This window comes from Sorghum bicolor, chromosome 3 (assembly GCF_000003195.3).
Source record: "Sorghum bicolor cultivar BTx623 chromosome 3, Sorghum_bicolor_NCBIv3, whole genome shotgun sequence".
Classification (NCBI taxonomy): domain Eukaryota; kingdom Viridiplantae; phylum Streptophyta; class Magnoliopsida; order Poales; family Poaceae; genus Sorghum; species Sorghum bicolor.
In genome coordinates, this window is record NC_012872.2 from 65,489,646 (window position 1) to 65,512,883 (window position 23,238).

Genomic DNA, 23,238 nt, shown 5'->3' on the forward strand with positions numbered 1-23,238 from the left:
TGCGGGTGAACCTCGTGTCTCGAGCCACCATCATCTAGCTTTTATATTGCTCAGTGCAATGGGGGGCACCAAACATGTAGGGTTAGGCGCCCCGATCAGGGGGCAGGATCAAGGCACAAGTTGACTGTTGAGCCAACTGGGTGGGACATCAACCTAACACAACAGGGTCTAAGGACTGGAGGAGATTGAAAAAGATTTTGATTTTTAGGATATTATAAATCCCCCACCCCTCCTCTAATCCCGGGCTAGAGCAATCGAACAAATGAAATGAGAGGAGAGAAAGAAAGAAGAAATTTATATTATCTATAGCCCATATGTATATCATTACTACCTAGTGCACATATATTGTACTCATATATGATGTCATGTGTATTACCTTTTTTCTCTCTGTGGTTGCCCTTAGGCCAATATCAATATGCAGCTATACACCCTTAGGCCAATATTAATGCAGACATACAACAACATTAGCCTAAAAAACCACATAGGGCCATGATATATTGAAACCATAATTCACTCAAAGAAACCATTACAAGGTTCCACAACTTTGCACATTACTCAGCTCCTGCCCATGAAAAAGTTGATGTGAGTGAGCAACATCTTTCGGGTGTGGAGAGAGAACACTTGGACCAAACATAGTCTAGAGTAGTCTAAAGTTATCCCTCACCATAGCATGCTCCCTAGTTTTATCTTTTGACTTTTGTGAGACAAAGTGATGGTTACTTGTACACGACTGACATTCTATAAGGCTATAATTTCCTATGATATGGATGTTTAGAGCTGAGGTGGACAATGATGCAGCACGTGTGTCGGGAGGCCCTTAGTTCTTAGTGGCTCCACGGTGTGTGCACATAGAATTCTAGAATCTAGACCATTCCTTTTGAAAACAATTTAGATTTAGAAAGCTAGCAAATGGAACCACTCGTGGCACATCTTGAAAGCATTAACAAATTGCCTGATTCACATGGAAAATACTACGCAACTATTGATGATCAAGATAAAAAACCCTAAACCCTACAAAAGCAAAGAGATATCTTCAAAATTAGGAGTACTCTCTGACCCTTTTTATATGTTGCGCTATTGTATTCGTGTTGATCAAACTTTGCTGAGTTCAGCTAGGTTTGTGGAACATATTAGTAATATTTATGTCATCAAATAAATTTATTATTAAAATATATTTAATAATTTATCTAATAATACCAATTATATACTATGAATATTATTTTTTTTCTTGTATATTTAATTAAAATTGAGTGTGTTTCACTTCTCACAAAGTGATAAAGATAGTTAAAAGGAACGAGGGAGTAGCATAGAAAAGTTGCGAGAGGGATGCATTTGGTTTGTTGTGCGGCGCCGTTAATCCCACCCAATGCAAACTTCACGGTGGCCATGGCCGTGTTTACTTCCCGAACGAAAAAATTTCGGGACACTGTAGTATTTTCGTTTATTTGTGGTAATTATTGTCCAATTATAGATTAACTAGGCTCAAAAGATTCGTCTCGTAAATTTTAACCAAACTGTGCAAATAGTTTTTATTTTTATTTATATTTAATACTTCATGCATGCGTCTAAAAATTTGATATGACAAAGAATCTTGAAAATTTTTGAATTTTTAGGTGGAAGTAAACAAGGCCGATGTGAGAGATCAAAAGAGTGAACACGTCATCTCCATGGAAACGGACACAAGCTCCTCGAACTCCAGCCTCATAAAACAAAGATGCTGTTAACATCATCTTATCTAGTAAAGCTTGCTCTCTCAAGGTGGATATGATGGAAGATACGACACTCGGTCTCAGCCTAGGTGCTGTTTTTGTCAAACTGGACATGTATGTGTTAGTTCGTAATAAGGTCATTTTGGTTGTCTTTGATGTTGCCATCAGGTTAACCTGCTGTGTTGGTCTTCTTAGCGCTTTTTCGCCCATTTTGTGTTCAGTTCAATTTAGCAAAACTTTAGTTCGAAGAGATTTACGCATTGGATTGACTGTATATTATAATTCTATTGTTTACCAATAATGAAATTTTGTCATGAAAAAAAAAACCCTCCAGCCTCATAAAACAAAGATGTTTGTCGTAGTACTGCCACTTGCTCTTGACCGGACGTGGCTAGCTGGTTCTTCATCACTTCGAGAGCCTGGCGCCCCCGCCTGCGGTAGTATTCGCGCTGCGCCTGCGCGTCCCTCTGGTTTTCGTCAGGTCAACTTCCAACAGTAAAGGCGACCGCGACCGAGCGGCCACCTGTGACCAGGCGGCCGGCTGGATCCACGGCTTTGTGGGGGATCCTCCAGCTACTGGTGCCGACAGCCGACGCACGAGTACCGTTTGGATCCCTGCAGAATTACAGAGATTATAGAAATTTCGATTAACAGAAAGTCTCAAAATCCTATAATCCCCATCCAAACAAATAGTGGCACGGCGCCATCCGTGCAACGGCGATTTTTGGTCGATATCCCTGATCAGGCATACACGACGAGGACACAAATGATTGGAGACGATCTCAGTAGGGTCGGCACGATCTCGGTTCAATTGGACCACAAAGAGTGGTTCGGAGGACATGCTGCGGAAAATCTGGAATATAGTATACAAGGAGTACTCACTATAGTAGTAGATCCGTGCGCTTCGCTGTCCTATAATCTATCGATAAAAACAAGGGTTATATGCTGGCACACACCAGCACACGCGGGGTATTTTCCTTCCTCGCTTTATTACCCATGTTAGCAGCAGGCCTGCGGCATTTATCAGGAAAGAGCGCTGGTTACCGGATAATTGGCTGATTCTGAGCAAACACGATGCTTGTTAGCCTACTCCGATGGAGGTTTTATAGAGATTTCGAACGTCTCATCGAATAGGATCTCAGTTTGGCAAAAACGCTGACGTAGTAAGAAATAAAACAGTCTGTTTTCAAAGACTTCAACATGCTGGAACTAACATTGAGGGTTAAAGAGTTTCATTTTATCGGATTGCATCGTCAATCCCGTCGTGCATATATAGTGAATGCTAAGGCTAGATTGTCAATCTGCAAAAATGAAACCATATATACATTGAAGACCCTATTTCATTCATCACATCAAACATCTCATATGCCATGGATTTATTTTTTTAAAAAAAAACATATGAACAAAACTAGTTGTTGAGGGCCTTGTTCGCTTTTGACTGAAGCTGTAGCCACAGCTGCTGCAACTGCAGCATTCAGTTAGTAGCAATGGTCGCGGTTGTTGTGGCTATATAGCCATCTTAAACAAACAACCTGTAAATGTCATGACTTAAGAATCCATACTCGATTTAAAGATGTTTTTTTAACCATTTCTACCAAAAGTTTTGCATGAAGCAATATTGGAAACATGAAAGGGTATATCTTGGATATTGCATGTATGGATCTGAGTACCTGCTCATACATAATGTAACAATTGAAAAGTATAATGTCAAATTAAAGGAATATTTCAAAAACCATCCCTTAGAATACATGACGAACTCAATAGTTCTCTTGGAGCGACACCTAAAACAAACACATATTGGTGTAACAATATAAAAAATCATTCCTTAGCATATACGGCGAACTCGTTAGTCTCGTGGTTCTAAGGCTTCCACACTCATGTATTTCTAAATTGACGTAAAAAAGGCTTGTCAAACAATAAAATGAAACCACATATACATTGAAGGCCTTATTTCATTCATCATATCAAACATCTCACATGGCATAGTTTTTTTTTTAAAAAAAGTAATTGAACAAAGCTACTTGTTGAGGCATAAAATGCCCTTAGAGGCCTCGTTCGCTTTTGAACGAAGTCGTAGCCCGCAACCAACAATGGCTCTTTGTACAAATAAAAGCAATCTTAGTCGTTATGGTTATACAACCGTCTCAAACAAACAACTTATAAATGTCATGACTTAAGAACCTATACTCAATTTAAAGATGTTTTTTTACAAGTTCTACTAAAATTTTTGCATGAAGCAATATTAGAAACATGAAAGGAGATACCTTAGATATTGCACATATAGATTTGAGCACTTGCTCAAAATCATAATGTAAAAATTGAAAACTATAATGTTAAATTGAAGGACTATATTTAAAAAACCATTTCTTAGAGTGCATGAAGAACTCAATAAATTCTCTTGGAGCGACACCTAAAACCAACACGTAATGATGCAATGGTCTAAAAAAACCATCCTTTAGAATACACGACTCACTAGTCTTATGGTTCTAGAGCTTCCACGCATATATATTTCTAAATTAATATAAAGAAATAGACAACTTGTACAATTTAAATTGAAACATTAAACCGTACGCTCCCATTTAGTAAGGACGCAAGTGGATGACAAGTCCTAACATAGCTGTCGTGGCTTCAATAATGCTCACAAATTTGAGCAGACTGTGTGGATGCGTCTTCCCTTATTGAGCTGGATGTGTGGTCCATGCTCCATAAAGGACCGGTACAGAAATGCCTCACACTTCACAGTACACCACTTTCCAAGAAATGGGCCCTGGATGTAGGACCCACGCACGCTAGTACTATTTTTTTCAGTATTTTTCCCCTTCGCTCATTTCATGGCCAATCACTGGTCTCAGCCAAACTGGCACGTGACATCGACGCTACCCCGAAGCCTGGTTGGCTGGTTCCCAGGACGTGGGCCAGGAATGTCAGCTGCGTCGCGCGGAGGTATCGAGGGGCGGGTAAGGCAAGGCGGGCGGTGAGGAAGGATTATGGGTGTTTATGCGACGTCACGGTGGGGGCCACCGATGACGCAGGCCCACCCTGTGCAGGCTCGCCACGTCCCGAACGCTACCGGAGTGGGACCCGGGGCACCGTATGCTGGTCTCTGTTTGCCTCCCTTTGCATTAACCTCCTCGTAGACAGCACCTGCTTTCCCGCGACCACCTGCCAAATGCTAGCGCCACCTCCCATTTTATCCTTTTCAAGCGAAATCTGTGCATTTTTTTTTTCAATATCGATGAAGGCTGTGAGCGTCCTTCCTCAAAAGCTGGAAACAAAACGAGAACTCACTTTGCAAGTGACAGCAATAATATAAGGCCTTGTTTAGTTCGCAAAAATTTTCGGTTTTAGCTACTGTAGCACTTTCGTTTTTATTTGATAAACATTGTCTAATTATGGAGTAACTAGGCTCAAAAGATTCATCTCACAAATTACAGGTAAACTGTGCAATTAGTTTTTATTTTTATCTATATTTAATGCTCCATGCATGCGACCAAAGATTCGATGTGATGGAGAATTTTGAAAATTTTTGCGAACTAAACAAGGCCTAATTGGAGGGATTGTTGCTAACTTTTAGCCTTTAAATTTGTAAAGAGAAGTACTGAGGAAGATAATAATAAAATGAATAAGAACATTTACTTGTCTAAATCTATCTAACGTAGCAATATTTCATCCGAACATTTCAAAGATGGTGATGTACTTTTAGTTTATTTTGATCGTTTTATTTCATATGTTCATTTTTGTGGCAAAGGTATCTGTCTGTACCCACTTTTTAAAACTTGCATGGTTAATGATCATAATATAGATATTATTCACCAAACGTTAAAGTATTTTGGAAAATAATATATCCTAGAGTATCATATATCAAAGATAATATATTCATCATTATATTTTAAAATGATACGGCGTAGAAAAACTAGATATAGTGTTTTAGATATAGTGTTTGTCAATTGTACTGATTAGGGCTTGTTTGGCAGGGCTTTTCACGGTCACGATGGGCTTCTCTAGAAAAGCCGAAGAAATGATATTTTTGTGCATAGTACATAGAGAGAGTACCTATATTTTATAAATTCATTGTGTGGTGTCTCCGTAAAGTCATAGCCATATTTTTAATGCAGCAAAATACATAAGACTCTTATCTAGAACTACAAATCTGGCCTTATTTTATTTTCAATTGGTTTACTCAAAGAAAATATGTCGGACTCATCAGAACGGCTTGCTGCAGCAGCATTGTGGTTCCTGCTGCAATAAGCATGCGCTTGCATCTACTGTTTGCAGTAGAAAATAAGCAACGGTAGCCGCGCCGCAGCTGCTTAAAAGCACGAACACCATAACCATAGTTTAAAGTAAAAGTTATACTTGACCACTTGGAAAATGCAAGAACCTAAATCCTCACTTTTGAGAGCTAGCATATAGTCCTAGATTAAAATAGAGAAAAAAATCAAGGACCATCACTGCATTTCGCTCTTTTAAATTTGTACACATAGCCATTCTTGATTTTCTCTAAACTTACAACCACCACATTCTTGGTAAAGAGGGATTTCGAGGTGTACCCTCATTTAAAATAGAGATATTCTTTTCCCTCACGTTCCTTTAAGGGCCTCCAACAGCTTGGTACAAGTCATTACTCCCTCGGTGCTATTAAAAATGACGTTTTTATTTCGTACCATCTTGATTGACCATTCGTCTTATTCATAATTTTTATATAAATATTAATTATTTTGTTATGACTTATTTTATTATTAGAGATATTTTAATAATAATTTATTTATTTTATAATTTTCAAAGAAAATGAATAAGATAAATGGTAAAATACGATACTTACAAGTAAAAAAATGATACTCTTAATGGGATGGAGAGAGTACCTTAGTGTATAGCAGAGAAAATATAAAAAATAGAAGAACCCTAGTTACATGGCAGTCAGGAAAGAGGACTAGGATGTCATAGACAATAAATTTCTTGAACACTGGTGAAACTTGTTTAGTTCACCCCGAAATCCAAAAACTTTTCAAGATTCTCTGTCACATCGAATCTTACGACACATGCATGAAGCATTAAATATAGACGAAAATAAAAACTAATCACACGGTTTGACTGTAAATCGCGAGACAAATCTTTTGACCCTAGTTAGTCTATGATTGGACAATATTTACTACAAACAAAAGTGCTACAGTAGCGAAATCCAAAATTTTTCCACATCTAAACAAGGCCTAATATTGTTAGCATTCTCTCACATTTGTATAGACTAGAATATAATTATCCTAGCTATTTAGATTTTTGTTGGAGACACCCTAAGGCCATCCTCACTTGGGGGTTCATGACTTAGTTTCTAAAGTATCCATATTCTAGAAAACTGTGTGGAAGAGTTTCCTCCCCATGAAACTCTATACTCTCATGAAACACTTATCACCTCTATCTTTATTAATACAGTGCCACATCAGCAAATTTAATACTCATGAAACTCTGATGAAACACTGGTGAAACTCTAACGAAAGACCTTATATCGGTAGCTTATATTCTCTTTTTTGCATAGTGAACCAGGTTGGACAGCTTAGACTTCTCCTATTTTATATACTAGCAATATAATTTTTTTCTCCCTTACAAAATAAACTAAGAGCCCAAAACCATGTTTAATTGCTTCTACGGCTCATGCTCTACATCTTTTGTGGTACCGAGGAGTCCAAACAAACAAGATTTTAACATGGCCTTGTTTAGTTCCAAAAAATTTTAAAAAACTTTTTAGATTCTCCGTCATATCAAATCTTGTGGTATATGCATAGAGCATTAAAATATAGATAAAAAATAACTAATTATACAATTTATCTGTAATTAAAAGACAAATCTTTTAAATCTAGTTAGTAAATAATTAGATAATATTTATCAAATACAACAAAAGTGCTACAATGTTTATTTTACAATTTTTTTTGAACTAATAAGGCAGTACAACCTCAGAAAGGGAGTATGATTGATCTAACAAAAGCCATTGGACTTTATTGTTTTCTTGGAAGGTTAAAGTAAATGTGTTGGTGGACATAGCCAATAGCTCTCCTCGACTCCTCCAGACGACCAGAGATCACATGCCCGCCCCATCTCTCTCCCCAAAACGGCTCCCCTCCAAGCTTGCCTCGAGTCCGATCCATTACTCCACTCCACGGCGCCAGCGCCCACCTTCGCCGCCCAGCTAAAAATCCCCCCGTTCTCCTCAACGCCTGTTTGTCCTCACATGGCCGGAGCCAGACGTCGCAGCAGCAGCCCTCGCCTCCACCCTCGCATTCCGAACACCCGCTTCCAACTCCTCCCCGGATCGCTGCTTCTCCACTAGAGCTGAGCTGATCGATGGACCACGAGCAGCGGCGCCAGCGGCAGCAGCACAGTCCCAGAGGCAATGCTCCTGGGAGCGGGAGGTGCGGCACCTCGTCGGGGAAGCACAAGGGCGGCGGCGGCAAGGGCAAGAAGCCCATCAAGGTGGTGTACATCTCCAACCCCATGCGCGTCAAGACTAGCGCCGCAGGTTTCCGCGCCCTCGTCCAGGAGCTCACCGGCCGCGACGCCGACCCCTCCAAGTACAGCCCGGAGGACCTCGCCGGCGCCGCCGACGCCGCTGTGGCGGCGGCCGACCTTGACTGCGGCGCCGCCCAGGGGCTCAGCCCCGGCGGCGCGGCCGCGTCGTCCGAAACCATCGTCGCCATCCCCAGCCCTGCTGCGGCGGACCACCTGCCCGACGCCGCGGCCGAGGCCGCGCCGTACGGCGGGGACTACTACGACGAGGGGGAGGACGAGGATGGCTTCGGGTCGCAGCTGCTGGAGAACAACTACACGGTGTTCTCGCCGCCGACGCTGCTCTACGACCACCACCCGTACAGCAAGGTATGTGAAGTTGTGAACCTGATACCCAATCGATCGCCGCCGCTCAGCGTGACGCGTGCCCCCTCTCTGCATGACATGAACATACCTTGTATTGTATGTACTGTATGCGCCTAATCCGTGTGCGCGTATGAGCGAATTGCTGGCTCCAATTCGGCTCATATCTGCTGCATACCATATATATGCCGGAGAGAGATAGAACGAGATCACACTTCAAAAAGAAAAACATTTTAAGAAAAGACGATAGAACGAGAGCAAGACGAGTGTGTATGGTACTGTGCGGTAATATATCTGTGCTTTTGTGTTCTTGTGTCCCAAACCATTTGTACTTTTTCTTGCTGAGTTTGGGGGTTGCAACTTGCGAGCGATATTGCGATGTGTTCTGTCATCACCGTCGATCGACCGGCAAGTGCGATTCTCCTCTTTTTTTTTCTCTGGGTTTCTTTGCTTTGAAAATGTTCTCTGATTTTATGGTGGGGACTGCAAGGGTAGGCTTGAGATTTGAGACTGGGACGGCGCCCTTTTTCTTGTATTAGTGTTCATGTTGGCCTGGTTAGCGGGCAGTTTGCGCTTCTGGATCATCCGCACTACTTGAGTATAGCCAAGGAGACTAGACACTAGGGAGTATAGAAGAATTGGCCTATGCTCCGGCACAAGCTAGCTGGCTCTTTTTTAGAAATCGCAAATATATATGCACGTTCAAATCATCCTGGTGTGTAAAAGAACCAGAATTTTCAATAGCTTTGATCAGGCCAAGAAGGATGAGACCCAGAGATGATCGATTGTAAAGATCAGACTGTTTACCCCCACTTGTGCAACTGATTTAGAATCTGAATCCCACTTCAAAAAAAGGATATTAATACAACATGATTCTATCTTTGTCGTCCATTTAAGTGATGCGCACGCGCATACACACACTTACGGATCGGGGCCCAAGTTGCAACTTGCAAGCAAACAGTAAAACTTAGTTATCATCTGTACCGCAGGTCAGGCACGTACTCATCATCGATGATGCATGGCTAGTCAATTTTTTTTTTGCAAAGCCCATTCTTTGCAATGACAAATAGCCAATTCTCTCCCCTTCTTTTTTGTCTTACACAAATAACTGATGTAGAATAATCCTAGTCTCAGTCAAGATATGCGTATGTTATTAAGGACTTGGTAATTTCAATAGGAAAAGAGATGAGGGCATTCTGCTACTGCAAGCAAGTATAAGTGCCGTTATACTATAGTAGTATTGGTTTCGTGATCTTGGCACATGCATATCCAATTAATTCTTGAGTTACACACTCATATTAATTAGTTTTATGCACCTTTTCATGTTTAATTAATTTTGTTTTGTTCTTCCATTACTATTTGCTCATAATTAGTATAAGATGAAATGACATGCATCTCTCTTTCATGTTCGAGAAAAAAACTATATTTGCTTCATATGATGTGAGGTTTGTTACTCTTATTCTATGACGATTGCTCTACTTTTGTGTCTTTGACTTTGCTTCACGCAATTACCATTTTGTTCATTTGATCATTTCCATTTGTTTGATTTTATACTATTGTTGTTTTGTTGATTCTATTTGATTGATATCGGGATCAGTTTATCAATCCTCCTGTTTTCTAGTTCTCACTTCCATTGTTTTGACATTATTGGTTGACGAACCTAGTTTAGTATATATTCCCTTGGTGTTGAGTATTTTATATAGGGTAGTATACACTGTTACAAATACATCATACATGGCACTACAAAGACTGATACCCAGAGCTTACAGTGAATAATTGCCCAGATGGCTTTATTAATCATTCTGCCAACAATTGTTATGTGGTCCACGGTTCTATTGCTCCTTTTCAATTTGAATAATACATGCCATTTGTACCAAGTCGAGACCTGCAGAGTGAAGACTGCGGTCTCTCATCTCAAATGTATAATGGCACTGGTTTCTTTTTGAAATGAGTATATGTGCACTAAAACAAATATAGAAATAATTGTGCATCTTGGTAATGCTTGTACTGCATATGTGGTCTGACTATAGCATAGGAGTATATTTGAATTAACTGATACACAACTGTAGTTACTAAATACTTTATTTTAAATCAGCAGTAAAAAGTAATTTGGCTGCTTAAGCCTTAAGTAGCTACCACTTCTTTGTGTTGCTTTCCAAAGTAAGCCCACTTTAATTTGTCATATAAATCCAGTGCTCAGTATGTACGCACATCTTTTAAAAAATATTCTTCATGTTGATTTGGTGCTCAGTCTGAAATTCAAATGCGTGAAAGCTATACAAAATTCATATGTACCACAGGAGTCTATATGTACCCTCAAGATTGGATTGCTTCATTTATTTTTGTAAATTAAACAACATAAAATATTTTTTATTCTAGGTGTAAATTGCTAGATAACTTGAGTTGGAAGAAACAAAACTCTCCTTTTAAGTTGAACTTTTACTCATCCATTCTATGTTAATTTGTTCCCACCACCGCCAAAATCTGTTAATTCTCATAGGATTTAAGCTATCTAATAGGATTGTTCGATCTTTTAATTTGTAGTCTCTCCATTCCAAAATGCAAGGTTTTTTAGTTTTGTTCTAGGTCATACTTATTTATTTTTAGCAAAAGTTTATTGAAAAAATACATTAACATCTACTGTTCCAAATAAATATACCATCAAAACATATTTTATGGTGGATTTGTGAAATTGATTTGTTTTAGATGTTGGTAATTTTTTTCTATAAACTTGGTCAGAGTTAGATATATTTGACTTGGTCAAATAAATATACCTTTTTAGCGTGCTTGAGCACACATTTCATTAAGAGGAAGAGAGAATTACATGCAACAACAATCCATGATCTTAGCAAGCCTAGGCTTACCAAGACACTATTGATCGTGTGCGTGACCTACACGATCCTTGTGAGACAAATCTCTCAAGTACAATCACCAAAGTTTACATGAGCATATAGATAAACAGAAATAACAAAGCGACAATGAAAACTGCTATAGGTGAATGACCTAAGCTACAAAGACCTCCACATAACTCCATCCATGATTAGCACAGGGGGCACAACTATCTTCTCACTAATTTTAGACCAAATCTTCTCACTAATTAACATGATGCTTGATGACTTGATTTGTGTCACAATTAAACTTGATCACTGCCTGTTGCCTAACATTTCCCATTCTTCTTCGCTAATGAAAGCCCAGGGGTAGGAGGGGTGTATGTGGGAGGAGAAGATGTGCATCTCGTATAGTCTCAACCAAAAGCATGACCTCCAATGTTCACGGAAACTAAGGTTACTCTGATCCCTTAGTGTTCGTATAGTTTACACTTACTCTAAGGGATCAGAGTGATCAAACTAGGAGGCACATCGAACTGATTTGAGGCTTCAACTACAGTGACCTTTGAGAATTCGATAGCAGAACCCATCGCTGGAAGCACTCCCATTGCAACACCCAGAATTGGAGTAGCACAATGAGAGCAACACCATGGGCGTGGCATGGACCTAGCATCCGGACGATTCCTCCATGGCCAGGAGTGAAACCACTGCACTAGGCAACCTATTAGCAACCTCAAGAAACATTGGTGGCGGTATCAAAGAAGTGCACATGCTGGCAACCCCAAAACATCAGAGTTGTTCATGATGAGACCAAATAAAAATATCTAAAATAGTAGTATTGCTTTTTTTTTTTCCGAATGTTTTACTTTTGGGGTGAAAAACAATAGGGGCATTGACAAACCAGCATTGCCTTACCAACTTCTAAAGCGAGGTACTCCAGAGCACTATTTAAAAGTTTCTGAAGCTCGGTAGAACATCTTTAAATATTTAGTGATAATTGGCTTATTGATTTTGAAGAATTTTTTATAGTGTAATATACATGCAGAGTATTTTGTTGAATCATCCTTCTCACTGGCTATGTTATTGACACATGTTGTATAGCTACTGGAACTCAGACTCTCTGTCTGAATGATTACTAACCATGCACATTATTCTTGTGTTGTTACAGTTCCCATTTGGTTAAGCGCACATGTGGGGCTTGGAGTGTTACTCCTACACAATACTCGTAAGGGAACACCAGGAGATGATCTGTATGCAGCTGCCCTGCCCTTCAGAAACTCTATTGGCAAAGGATGTGAATACATGATAGCTCTGGTCTGCAATTGGCTGTGTTATTCGTCTGTGGTCCTAGCGCGGGAGTAGTAGGCATGCATGTTAGGCCATTCTCGGTGTGAGTTTCACACATCCATATTTTAAAAACTGTGTAGAAGAGTTTTATCTTTATAAAACTCTCTATACTTTTATAAAACTCTTATCATCTCTCTTCGTTAATATGGTGCCACAACAGCATATTTAATGCCATAAAACTCTAGTGAAACTCCATTGAAACTAACCTTAGCATGTAATGTAGGGAAGACTGGTGTACTATTTGTCCCTGGTTTGGTCGATAAGCTGATGGTTCAGTCCTCTGATCGAGCAGTAACGAACCAGATCTGTCTATGTGAATCCACTGATGGAAAAGATGAGACCCCATAGACATGACTACCCTACGATGAAGTGAAGGGGTTTAACAGTTAACACCAACGTCTAGTTTCTTTGTCCTCCATTCTGCTGGTGCTGTTCTTCTCGCTCTCGCCTCACCTCGCCTGCTAGCTTGGCTGAGCAAAGTTTGATACAGTCATACATAGGATCCCAACATTCTCCGATTCCGAATGCGGTTTTTTTGCCTTTTGCCAAGCGCACAGAGGAACCTGGAGCTGGAGCGTGCTGCGCCACCATGATTCTGACGGTGACGGGGCCGTGCCCTCGGCCTGCAAATTTCCAATTTTCCAAGCCGCGTGGCCAAGGGACTGCTCCCATTGTCCGTCACGCCATGCGCGGCTTTGTGTACGGGTCGCGGGGAAGGCGAATGCTCCATGAGACCAAGCGGGTGGGCCGGGCTCGGGCGGGCAGGCGAGCTGCTTGGTTTCGGCTGCTCAAGCGGTGGCAGATCAAGTCAATCAAGAAGAGAAAATACATGGGTCTGGAAACAGGCCCATGCTCTAGAACTGTTTCGGAGGCCTGGAGCCCATTGCGTCTCTCACGGGCCTAAAACTGTTTACCTCTGGGCTCTCACCCAGATTTTTCCAAAGGGAAAAGATCTCCTGTCCCTCACTTATTTTCTAAAAAAAAAAACCCAGTACCCTAGTAGTGGTGAATCAGTGATGTGGTGCAGTTTTAAACTCGATGTCTTTTCAAGGTTCCCGTGTGTGTTAGGTCGAATAATCGTCTTTTCTTTTTTCCCCCAAGTGCGCGGCTTCGATTCGACGACAGAACCGAGGCTTGTTTCACAAAGCCAGGTTATGCGAAAACACCGATAGCATTAAGTAAATCCGGAAAGCAGAGGCTCTAAACATCCCTCGAGCGTGAGATGAACCTCTGACCTTTGTATACTACGACTACGACAGAAAAAGAAGCAATGAAACCTGGCCGCCTCTGCGTGCATGCAGATTGCAAGTGCGAAGTGCGCGCAAAAGCGGAGAGACAAAAGGCCCGCGAAAGCAGCAGCAAGCTTGTGCCTGGCGAAGTGGACATTGACGTCGACGCATCAGTTGCCGCGGAATCCTCTTCTTTTTTGTTTTGTCCCCTGGCTCCTGCCTGCGCGGCTGCTGCACTTCCTCGGCTCTGACCTCCTCCATGGACCGTGGCTGCACCTTCTTGTTGGAAACCTGATTCCCCATGGCATGCCATGCCAATATGCCCATGCCCTTTCGAAAACGACTGTCGACACTGCTGCCCCCTCCTCTCGCTCGCTTTCCACTCGATTCCAGCAGGCGTGCCGTGGCCCAAGTACCCAACCCACCACCAGGTGGGCCCCTCCACTCCACTTTTACTAGCACAACTGCCTCACCGCCCCGCCGCAGCCCCACCCGGACGGGCCACCCCCACCCCACACGACGCGACGCGACGCGAGACGCGGAGCAATACAAAAGCTGGACTGGCTGCTGGTTCAACTCCTACCAGCACCAGCCACAAGCCCACCAGGCACCCCACCACTCCACCAGACCACCCCACCAGCACCAGGGAGCACCAGCGAGTCAGCGACCGACCGAGCAGGCAGAGAAAAGCAAACCACCAAAGGAGACGTCTCGCGTCGCGTCCCTTCCTCCTTTCCCTGCCGTTCCCCTTCTCCTTCAGTTCTCCCCAGCTGCTGCGTGCTGCTGCCCTCCCTCCGTCCGCGTCCAGATCCCGCCCACCAACCGATCTGGTCGGCCTCCAGCATGGCGGCGGCGGGGGCGAAGGCGAAGGCGGCGGGAGCCCTGGCGCTGGCGCTCGTGCTCGCGCTCGCGGGGGCCAACTCCGAGGGCGACGCGCTCTCGGCGCTGCGCCGCAGCCTCAGGGACCCCGGCGGCGTACTCCAGAGCTGGGACCCCACGCTCGTCAACCCCTGCACCTGGTTCCACGTCACCTGCGACCGCGACAACCGCGTCACCCGCCTGTGAGTGAGCCGCCGCCTCCTCCCAACTCTCCCTCCTTCTCGCCCCTTCCCTCCCCCCTGCGGCCCGTTTCAGCCGGGGCTGCAGTTGATAGGGGTACCTGTAGTTAGATGCGACCTGTAACCCGTTAATCCGTGGACTTGTTACTGTGCCCTTAGACTCTCTGGAGCTACAAGCTTGTTTCCATGACATATTGGCTGTTAAATTGATGGCTTTCTAAAGTTAGTTTGCGATTGGAAAACGAATGCTAACTAATGAGGTAGGTTGCATAAAGGCTTAGGCAATCAAATAGGAGTTTAACTTCAAGCTTAGTTTGCGAACTGATTTGTGAAGTGAAACTGAGTTAGGATTATGCCATCTAGACTATCCTAAACTCATCAGCAAAGTTTACCTTGACAAATTTCTGTGGCTTCTGCAGCTAGCAGCTTAGTGAGTTAGTTAGGGGATTGTGGTCTCTGGCTCTCTGCAAAAATCAAATTAGGGGATTGTTGAGGTTGTGGTGGATATAACAAAGGTGGTCGAACCTTCTACATAGAAGAGGCTTGTATGGCTCCAAAGATACAGATATGTTGGCTCCAAAGATACAGATATGTTAGCTACTGTGCTGGAAGTATGGATTACAAACACCAGGAAAATAGTGTTGGAATGATTGCTACCAACAAAATTTTCATTGTTTTCATTCTCTTTCGGTATTTAGTTTGATTGTTGTTCAACACATCTTTTGATATATCTTTCTGTCCACCATTTATGTGATAACTTAATTCAAAGTAAGTAGAACCATGTAGGTAAAGGACTGATTAGGATTTTATATTTCTTTGAAGTAGTTATGATAATCTAAGACACACACATGGTCTGTAGTCTGTAGAAAACCTTTGGATGACAAGCTTGTATTGTCCGTCTTTCAAATTTCATAGTAGTACCATCTTCTGATTGTTGCTTCAATACCTCTTCTAACAGAGATCTTGGTAATTTGAACTTATCCGGTCATCTGGTGCCTGAGCTTGGGAAATTGGAGCATCTGCAGTACCTGTAAGTTCTTATCCAAATGGTTTGTATCATGGTAGTTGTTCAGAATAGGAAATTGGCGTTACATTCACTGATTCTTTTTTCAACTGCTTTTGGGTATCAACCCATGTAATTTTGGTCATTTATCAATGCCATTATGCCCCTTGAAAAGGCTCATGAATCCATTTACAGTAAAATTGCAAACACCAATAGCTAGACTAGGATCAAACTACCTTTGCCCCACCCTCGATCAGTTTGTAGTTTTGACAATGGCTGATGTATACATGTGCTCATCAAATCATGTCTGGTTATCTGCACATGGGCAGTACCTAATATACAATAGATGAATCCATGATTGCAGCTTATAAAGCTTTGTTAGAGTTATTGTGGCCTTTGTACCATACAGGCCCAGCCCCTTTTTATGTTCTAAGCTCCATCAGTTTTGAATTTAGAAGTCTGGACATTTTCGTGATCGAGCATTATTGCACCACAACCTACACTATTTTAGAGCTAACAAATTTCTGAACCGTATTCATTTACCAGTATTTTTATCTAGCTGGTAGATGATAACCTTTTTATGACCTAAAGTCTAAAGAAAATTAATTATAAAGGCATGACTTTACTACTGATGATAATCAAAATACCTTGATATATTTTAGTAAAAGAAGATATGTCATGCCTTCACTTATACTATATAAAACTATGCTTGTCATCCTTGGTTAATTAGGTAGATAGGGTCCTGTTCTCCCTAGTAGGCTAGGACCCTCCTAAAATGTGTTCATGATTTTAGACATTCAATGCCTAATTTTCTAATTTTAAAATGTAGGGTGGAACAATTTTCTATGACCTGCAAATTTGTCCATGTTCTGTTTGTCTACAGTTATGACTTATGATACAAGGGCTTGATCTAGTTAGACATTTTTCACTTAGTTTGATATGCACCTGTCAATTATTCATCCAATATAACTATACTAGTATTGACCATTAGCACTGAAACAGGGAACTTTACAAGAATAGTATTCAAGGAACAATCCCTTCTGAGCTTGGTAATTTGAAGAATCTGATAAGCTTGGACTTGTACAAGAACAACATTTCAGGGACAATACCTCCTACCCTTGGGAAGCTGAAATCCCTTGTATTCTTGTAAGTTTATTTCTTTAAATTATGTTTACATATTGTAAAATAGCTGTCAGCTTGTTACATCTTAGCAAGTAAACATGGATTTGATACTAGTTTTGCTGAAGATGATCATTCCATGTTGTTTAAATTGTGTTAGGCTGTGGTAGGTCAAGCATTGTGCTGTTCATAATTAGGGATAGTTGCTCATACATTGAGGTTTAACTGTGGTTTGACCTTTATTTATGGTCATTATTTCACATCATTCTACCTTTGCTAACATGTGGTTGCGCTTCGCAGGCGGCTCAATGGCAATCGTTTGACTGGGCCGATCCCAAGGGAACTCGCCGGAATATCTAGTCTCAAAGTTGTGTGAGTAAAGATCAACTTCAAATGTTTGGTGTTCTACTCTCTCCACGTTAATACTCAATTTGACAATCTACCCACCTTGTTCTTTCAGTGATGTTTCAAGCAATGATTTATGTGGGACAATTCCCGCATCTGGACCATTTGAACACATTCCTCTGAGCAAGTAAGTTTCATTGCCAGTTTGTATCTTCTTGCATACTTTGTAAAGCTAAACTCAAAACATTTAGGCTCCCTCTGCCAGACAAGTGCAGTAAGTTCATCTGTTAGATATGTTTCATGTCTGCTTCTGTCAGTTCAGCATCGTTATATGACATTTCATTTTGTATTTTGCACTCATTTGTATGTATATATGTAATTGATCCTTAAATAACTAGTTCAAGGTTTACCCCTTGTTGTATTGTTGCCGACATGACTGGATGTTTTTTTAACAGAAAAAATAGAGGCCATTTACTTTTAGATCAATGATTTGAAATGATATGCCTAGAACCTTATCTTATCTTATCATCTGAGAGGGCATCCAGGTCCATGAATTATTACTCTATATCTTGTTTAATTTTCCTGCACTCGACCTAGTGGCTTCCTGGAATTTGAGAATAATTGAGTAGGTCAATCCAAGTTCCAAGCACTTTGTGTCCATTGTGTGCTTAGTGTTATGAGGGCATCTTTTTATAAACTACATTTTCTTTGGGTCAAAATACTGGGGGCTGTTGACAAGCTGTTGTCCATTTTCTTTTCTGGTCATAAGAACAGTAGAACAGGAGTGCTCTCTATCCTGGACCATGTTAAGTGCAGTCAGAACACATTGTATTTTCCAGCATGCATGTTTAATACGATGCGATGCATGTTTTACTTATCCATGTGCTTCACTAAAAAAGTAACTTGTTCATGTTATGTACTTATGTTTCCCCCTGCAGCTTTGAGAAGAACCCACGCCTCGAAGGTCCAGAGCTACAAGGCCTGGCCATATATGACACAAACTGCTAGAGGGCACCATGAAGAAAAGAATCGCTAGAAAGTAATGAGCGCACAATGTTACCAAAATTGGGTGATATAGATTTATTAGGTCTGGTTCTGCTGCCACTCTGTAATCCTCCCTGCATAGCTCTTATTTGTAACTTGCTGTCTGCACGAAAGTTAATGTATGTTTTAGCAGAATGCTTTCTGTCCGTGAAAGTAAACTTGAAACTGCTTATTATGACTGAAATGATATTGTCATTTCTGCTGCCAAAGTTTTGGGTTCCTTGTGTTTTCTACACCGAACTTGTCGGAAGTAACAGGCAATGCTGTCCTGTTTACTCACTGGACAAGTGAAGTTTGATTTTTTATCGTGGTAGCAGATAACCTGTCTGGTGGCGTCAGCATGGCACCTGCAATTCTTGAACTTGTGCTACACTTGTTTTATAAGTTGTTTTTTTTTTTGTCAGTCAGTAGTATTTGTTTCTTACAATAAATCAGTAAACAGTAATTTTAGCCATAACTTTTTAAACAAATGAACATGCTAAGAGGACATACTGTTTACTGCAAGGATGCAAGCTAAACACCATCTACTCTTGCTGGCATGATTTCACACTCCAAGTTCGGCAAGCGTAGCTGCACTGCACTTGTACCTTTCTTTTGTGGAGACCACATAGACGCTCACTAACACTAGTGTATACTTACGTCTATGAACGCACGCACACATATCCTGTCTCTATGAATATCTTTGAAAAATTAAGTTGGACTGACAAATCTGTCTCGCTGTTGACGGGCACGTTGTCTACCACTGAAAGCATAACGCCATTAAATCCTAAAATAAATCTAGGAAAATATGAGCATCCATATCAAGTTGGGGACTTGAACCTCCACAAGAAACTCAACCAGTTGATCTATAATCAGTTAGCCTATGTTTACTTGCTGACAGGGACGAAGCCAGCGGTGGGGCTAGCCCCCTACCGCTGCTGGGTCAATGGAGCTCCTAGTGCTTTCCTTCTAATTTTAGACACAAATTTATAAGGTAGATGGATTGAGATCTTTATTTTTTAGATATATTTTGTGAATTTTATCATTAATCGATGTTTTGAATATAAGACTACTTCAAGCTAATATTTTTTTCCTATTACAAAAGGTTATAGTAGAGCTAAATTGATGTAGCACTTTTATTCAATCCCTAAATTTTTTCCAAGCTTCACCCTGCTTGCTGAGCCGAAGTAGGTGAATCAAGTCAGTACCAGTGTACCACGTCGAGAACACTACACCGATGAGGCCAACCTAACCTGCCAACCGAGTTAACTTTAGGCCGTGTTTAGTTAAAGGAAAAATTTCGCGACACTGTAGCACTTTCGTTTGTTTGTGGTAATTATTGTCTAATTATGAACTAACTAGGCTCAAAAGATTCATTTCGTAAATTTCAACCAAACTGTGTAATTAGTTTTTATTTTCGTTTATATTTAGTACTCCATGCATGTGTTTAAAAATTCAATGTGACAAAAAATCTTGAAAAATTTTAGGTTTTGAGGTGGAAGGAAACAAGGCCTTTAGAAAACAAAGGAGAATAATTTTGTGAGAATTAAAATTCATCATAGGTTTAGCAACCCTGATTGTGCATTCATACTGGAGCATCTTTATTTACTTGTGCTGCTGGTTTTTGTTGAAATTTATTTGCTCTCAAAATTCGATTTAAAAAGGCTTTGGAAAATTTAGAAAAAAAAAAGAAATAAAAAAAAGAAGAAGAGAAAGCTCCTGGAATCCAAGCCGAGGCCCAACTCCCCGGCCCAACCGCGCGCGGCCTGCTTCCCTTCCCTCCCTTCTCCCATCGCTGACAGCACGGGCCCGCTTGGCAGCGACTCCTTTCCCCCTCCTTTCTTCTCTAACGTGACCGAGCCGGGTTTCTCGTTGGTCTCCAAACGGAAATCCCAGAAATCTCGGGATTCCTTGCTACCCTTACCAAATCCGCGCGGTATGCCCCTATAAGACTCCTAAATCAACCCCGCATGCCCCTTTTCGTCCCCAAGCTCTTTAATCCGAGCCCTAGACGCCTCTGTCACGTTCTTTCGGATCTCGCCGAGCTCGAATCCTACCGCCACCGCGGCAAGCTCTCCTTGCTCCACCTCGGGCCGAACCAAGTGCATAGGTGAAGTCGCGGTGAGCTGCTCGTCATCCCGGAGTTTTTCTTTCTCGAAACGGCGCTCGGAAACGAGAAGTCACTGTGCGCCGACGAGCTCCGGGTGGCGCCCATGGCGGCCCAAAGGCGTTTCCAGATAATTACAAGATTGCCACTGATTTTGTTTTGCTCATAAAATATTCATTATAACTCCGTTTTTGTCCATTCAAATTTCGTTAGATTCGTATTCCGAGCTCTACAAGTTAGAATTATTAGTTTACTGTTTTGAAACTTTTTAATTCTGCAGTAGCATTTAATTAATCACTTCTCTATAGGAAATCTTAGAAAATTCATATCTTTCACGTTTTAATTCCGATTTTCGTGAACTTTACGTTTATGTGATCGTAGCGCTGCGTAGAATATTTTGATAAACTTTTATATTTGTTTTACCACTGTTTGGTGTAATGTTCTAATTATACCTTGTTTGCTTTGTGTATGATTGTCTCCATTGGATTGCGTGTTGTTGATTGATGTTTGGGAATAGACGGTGAGCCGTACGTTGGTGATCAAGACCAAGCTTTTGAAGACCAGCGGGCTCAGGAGAGCTTTGAGCAAGGCAAGTATAACTTGGGATTATCTTTGTTACCTATACACAATTAATACAATATTGATCATATGCATGCTATCACCTTGTCGACCTTAGCAAAATCATAGATGGTTGTTATCCTGAATTACTTGTTACCTATTTGGATATGCATTTGGGTAGTTCTTGCTAGTGCTTGATTATTAATCCATGATCTTGTGACATGAATATTTGAATATACAATAAACAATAAAGTAAGCTTTCTAGCAACTTGAATATAAAGGGTGGAAAGAACTCTGGCTTTTGCTGGATTGATCTTGACCCTCCATAAGGACTTATCCCTTGGCAAAAGTTGGGACAACTCGTACAACCATGAGGGCTATATGGCTCTGGCTTTAGCTCAGTATGAAGACCTTTTCTAGCTTGTTAGCGGTTACCTGAAAGGGCGCTAGAGGGGCTGAACCGACACGGGTATAGTGCGAGCCCCTGTCCCTATGTGTATAGGCTGCGCGTCATTGTGCCATTCGGAAGGGGGTATCTATATCTGCTCACGAAGGAAACCTTGCGGCCCTAACATGTTAGACGAACTTTTGAAAGGCTTCATAGTGATCCCTGCCGACCTCCCTTGGAAGGGGGTTAAGAGATTAGCTACCTCGGGCGAAAGGGTAAATCATGACTCATGGTTAAAGATGTACAACCTCTGCAGAGTGTTAAATCTGGTATACTAGCCGTGCCCACGGATACGGGCGGCCCGGAAAACTGACGGAATAGATGGACACCGATGAACGTGAATAATGATAATAAATGATGGTTTATTATGTTGTTTATATGTGTTATTCTTAATTCTTGTATACATTGATCATGTGGTTATGGGATTTATTATGCTACCTTGATATTTGCTATTCAATGATTAAACATGCTATCAACTATTAAAAGCTAAATGCAGTCAAACCAGTGTCAGCTATTTGAGCCTCATGAACCTCTGGTTATACTTATTGAGTACGATATGTGCTCACTCTTGCAATTTCCCAACACCCCAGGTTATGCTAATGATGATGACTGGAATGAGGATTACCGCTATGAGTACTAGGTTTGGAGTCAACCAGTCAACAGTGTCCCTGTGTGGAGCTTCCGTCGAGAGCGTTGTTTACTTCTTGCTATCATTTTTGTATGAGACTATGTGATATCTTATATTCCGCTATGTAATAAACACTGCAATGGTACAGTTGAGATTTGTCTACTTATGTGTGCGACTATTCCTGGGGCACATATGAGTCTTTTATGCATCCTATTTTGTTCTTAAAATATGGGTGTGACAAGCATGTGTTGGGCCTTGTTTAAAATTTTGTAAAAAATTTTTAGATTCTCTATCATATCGAATCTTGCGACACATGCATGGAGCATTAAATATATATTAAAAAATAACTAATTGTACAATTTGCCTGTAATTTGCAAGACAAAAATCTTTTGAGCCTAGTTAATCCGATTGAACAATATTTGTCAAATACAAACGAAAATGCTACGGTAGTCAATTCCAATTTAATGCTCAATACAAGCATCCAAAAAAATTCGATGTGATAGAGAATCTTGAAATTTTTTGAAAACTAGTTCAGTTCCCAAAAAATTTTGCAAAATTTTTCAGATTTCCCGTCACATCGAAACTTGGGGCACATGTATGAAGCATTAAATATAGATAAAAATAACTAATTGCACAGTTTGCCAGTAATTTACGAGACGAATCTTTTAAACCTAGTTAGTTCATGATTGGACAATATTTGTCAAATATAAACGAAAGAACTACAATGCTTTTTTTTAAAAAAAAAAACTAAACAAGGCCTAAAACAAGTGTGAATTGTGACCGTGCCCGTCTCTCTTTGTGTCAGTGTGTGCCGTTCGGTTTGTTTCGTGTAAAGTTCGTCGATTTTGCTGGGAATGGGGGATGCATGTGGAGGTGCCATCTACTGTAACAGTAGAGCTACTAGCATTTGTTTTGCCGAAGATCTGACGATTCCTAGCACCGGCACTGGCCGGCTGCACGTCGCTACGTCCCGTGGCG

General features: G+C 41.1%; 2 protein-coding genes across 2 annotated transcripts; both read left to right on the forward strand.

Moving 5' to 3' along the window:
* LOC8055268 lies at nucleotides 7,753-13,036 on the forward strand. Its single transcript, XM_002456462.2, has 2 exons — nucleotides 7,753-8,573; nucleotides 12,564-13,036. Exons 1-2 carry the CDS (start codon nucleotides 8,043-8,045, stop codon nucleotides 12,576-12,578), a joined length of 546 nt encoding a protein of 181 aa, XP_002456507.1. The 5' UTR covers nucleotides 7,753-8,042; the 3' UTR covers nucleotides 12,579-13,036.
* Nucleotides 14,557-18,749, forward strand: LOC8055269 (leucine-rich repeat protein 1). Its single transcript, XM_002456463.2, has 6 exons — nucleotides 14,557-15,032; nucleotides 15,988-16,059; nucleotides 17,035-17,178; nucleotides 17,452-17,523; nucleotides 17,612-17,683; nucleotides 18,435-18,749. The coding sequence occupies exons 1-6, from the start codon at nucleotides 14,815-14,817 to the stop codon at nucleotides 18,502-18,504; spliced, it is 648 nt and encodes a 215-aa protein (XP_002456508.1). The 5' UTR covers nucleotides 14,557-14,814; the 3' UTR covers nucleotides 18,505-18,749.